This window comes from Cryptomeria japonica, chromosome 3 (assembly GCF_030272615.1).
Source record: "Cryptomeria japonica chromosome 3, Sugi_1.0, whole genome shotgun sequence".
In the NCBI taxonomy this organism is placed as follows: Eukaryota; Viridiplantae; Streptophyta; class Pinopsida; order Cupressales; family Cupressaceae; genus Cryptomeria; species Cryptomeria japonica.
The window spans coordinates 822458367-822461630 of record NC_081407.1 but is presented as its reverse complement, the minus strand read 5'-3'; the positions used below and the strand labels follow the sequence as shown (position 1 = coordinate 822461630).

Here is a 3264-nt window from a genome sequence, read left to right as displayed (position 1 = left end):
CTATTCTTAGCTATTTATGGTTAGTTTTGGCACCTAGTTTTGCCCCATGGTATTAGCACTTGATTTATAATTTGTAATATCTCACATTATATTTGCATATATATTGAGGCTTTGGAGTAATGGTTTTTATGTTGAGAGTTTATAGGTTACAAATATTGTAATGTTATTATAATTACCCCTGTTTGAATGTTATTGAATTACTTCAATAAAGAATCATGTTCAAATATATTGTAATCTTATTTGAGATTTGATAATACATTGTACAAAACTTTAAGATTTAAATAATTTTCTTCACCTAAATCACCATATTATGTTGTATTACTTATCCGTAATTTATATATATTTTTATATCATTTTGTATTAACACCCCTTTCAAAATGAACTTAAATTGTTTCCACTACTGTTTAACATACCTTTTCTTTGATGTTCTAACCATTATCTAGCTGTCATTTCATATATCATCGATCGAAGGATATATGATATTAAGGTTGTCTTAATAATTTATTACAGACCAAAGTTGAGACATAGATGATAAATAGGTTGTCCCTCACATGATAAGGGAACACAGTTTTGCTTAGTTCAGTTCTGTAGCTTGCTTTCAATAATGTCAGCAGAAGCATAACCACTGGAACTTGATGATCTCATTCGAGGAAACATCCTAGCGAAAACCTGTAAAATTACAGTTGGGAAAGAGAATGAATCTGTTCATTCCATATGAACAATAAGTAGTTTCCACTGCTATAACTTACATTTTTCTTGGACAACTTTTATTCCTACAATTTAGTACAGAGCAACGTTGAAACATAAATTAGTTCTGCCATGACTAGGTAAGGGATCACAGTTCTGTAGCTTGCTTTCAATATTGTCAGTAGAAGTATACCAACTTTCGAGGAAACATCATATAACTAGTACCCATGACAGCAATTTATTACCTTTACATACTGAATGAATCAGACATGACAAACAAATTTATTCGCAGAAAATCTCTAATTAAACAAATCTAACGAACTGGATATCGGTGCTCAACATCAACCCAGGGGTTCCCGGCCTTGGAAGGAGCTAAATCAGAGAGAGCCTTCCAAATAATGGAGTTGCATTTGAACCCAGTCCCAAACGAGATCATCCATACTTTATCTCCTTTCTTAATCCGCTTCTTGGCTTCAAAATAAGCCAATTCATACAACACCATGCTGCTCGAGGTGTTCCCAAATCTATGCAGAGTCATGCACGCAGGCTCCAGCAGGTATTCTCCCAATCGCAAACTTTCACCAATCTTTTTTATCACGGCCTTTCCTCCAGTGTGAATACAGAAATGCTCGAAAGCCCGACGAAAGTCTGGAACGTAAGGCTTAATCTCCATCCTCAGAAAATGAATACCCACAAGAGACAGCACATATTTTAGCTGTTCTGAATAAGGCAGAACCAGCGGAGCCAAAGATCTTAGGTGATCATGGAGTCCTTCTCCGGCCACTCTGATGAGATCCTTGGAAAGCGACATACCCACAAGACCATCTTCGTCCTCCTCTTGGAATGCTGCCCGGTAAGACTTATCATCTGCTCCTCTGTGGGTTCGAAGAGTCTGAAGAAGCTCCAGCTTCGATCTGTTTCGATCCTCTGCCCTGCTGGACAATATTACAGCAGCGCAACCAACCCTAAAAATACAGTTGGTGACGAGCATGGATCTGTTCTTTCCATAATAGCTGTTGAGAGTAATGTTCTCCGTTATTACAACCAGAGCACACCCACTTCTAGAAGATGTTCTGAGCAGGTCGCTGGCTGTTTGAATTGCTATGACACCAGAGCTGCAACCCATGCCGGCAAAATTGAGGATTTTGACGTCCTCTTTCAGACCGTAGCGGTTAACGAGCAGGGCAGCGAGAGATGGGGAGGCGCTGTACATGCTACATGTGACCACCACCACATCGATATCTGAGACTTTTAGGGCGGTTGTCTCAAACACCTCATCCACTGCCCCAAACATGACTATTTCTGCTTCCTCTCGAGCGGCTTCCAGAGTTTCCACTGGATTGTCTTTAAAGATGAAGGGAGGAAAGTATGTTTCCTCGCCCACGCCTGATTTCAGGTAAATCTGTCTCATGAAGTCTAAGCTCTTCTCGTTAAACTTGTCGCCTCTTTGAGCAATATACTCTTTGAGTTCGTAGTTACATTTCATGTCATCTGAAGGCTTGAAGCATGAAAATCCCACCATGAAAATCCTTCGAGGCCTTAACATGTAGTAAATTAGCATCCCACATGAGGCCACCCAAAAGAGGATTACCATGAACGGATCGCTAATCTCTTGATTTAGCATGCAACTAAAACCACCTAATATTGTCAGCGCCACCATCTTTGAGATCACCTAGTTGAATATGATGTGAGGATATCTCTATTTGCAGAAAAGAGTGTGCCCATGTTGTAGCATATATACAGGTGAGAAGGGCACAGTGAATATCTAAGGTCCGCAATTATATTTATGATAAGTCAAGCTGTTAATTGCGTTACGAGTTTCCAAGTGGTTTCTTTTGGTTTATCCTCAACACCGTTTTCATGGGCGCTGTCCACGTAAATAGCGAGCGGAGTCTGTTGAAAGTGAAGAAAATAATGGAGGTTGCTCTCTGACATGAATGTCATTAATAGTTTGGTGAGATGGAGTTGACTCATCAACTCACAAGACTAGCCCAACAGGAGCGCATTCATTTCTGGCCGACTGGTGTTCTCTCTCCATTGATGGGTTGTTACATCACTACTTGACTCTTAGCGGTTGTTATATCACAACTACACATGAATTCGAACAAGATGTGAAAGCACCCTCCATGAAAATCTGTGTGCTAGACTCTAGGTGAAACTCCTAATTTGACACGACTTTTCTCTTGAACACTACCTAGTGTAGACAAATAGGCCATTTCCATTGAATGCTCTTAAATTTTTTCAACCGGGTAGTTTCTACCAATGTTGATGGTTTGAATGATGGCTTTGCAAGGTGTTTCACAACATATGAACTTTTATTTTCTATTGGATATGGTTTTATCTATCTTATAATTTTGACTTTTATTTTCTATTGGATATGGTTTTATCTATCTTATAATTTTGATAATACTTGTCAATGTTGATGGTTTGAATGATGGCTTTTAAACGTGTCTCACAACATACGAACTTTTATTTTCTATTGGATACGGTTTTATCTATCCTATAATTTGATAATACTTGTAAATTGTTTGAACATATTACTTTAATAGTTTGTTTTGTTGGGAGTTTTATCTTAAA

The 3264-nt window shown here is 38.4% G+C and overlaps 1 protein-coding gene across 1 annotated transcript; it reads right to left on the bottom strand.

Annotated features, from left to right (window-relative positions):
- Window positions 1-477: 477 nt before the first annotated feature.
- LOC131054804 (3-ketoacyl-CoA synthase 11) lies at window positions 478-2466 on the bottom strand. Its single transcript, XM_057989412.2, has one exon. The coding sequence runs from the start codon at window positions 2345-2347 to the stop codon at window positions 1001-1003; it is 1347 nt and encodes a 448-aa protein (XP_057845395.2). The 5' UTR covers window positions 2348-2466; the 3' UTR covers window positions 478-1000.
- Between the last annotated feature and the right edge of the window lie 798 nt (window positions 2467-3264).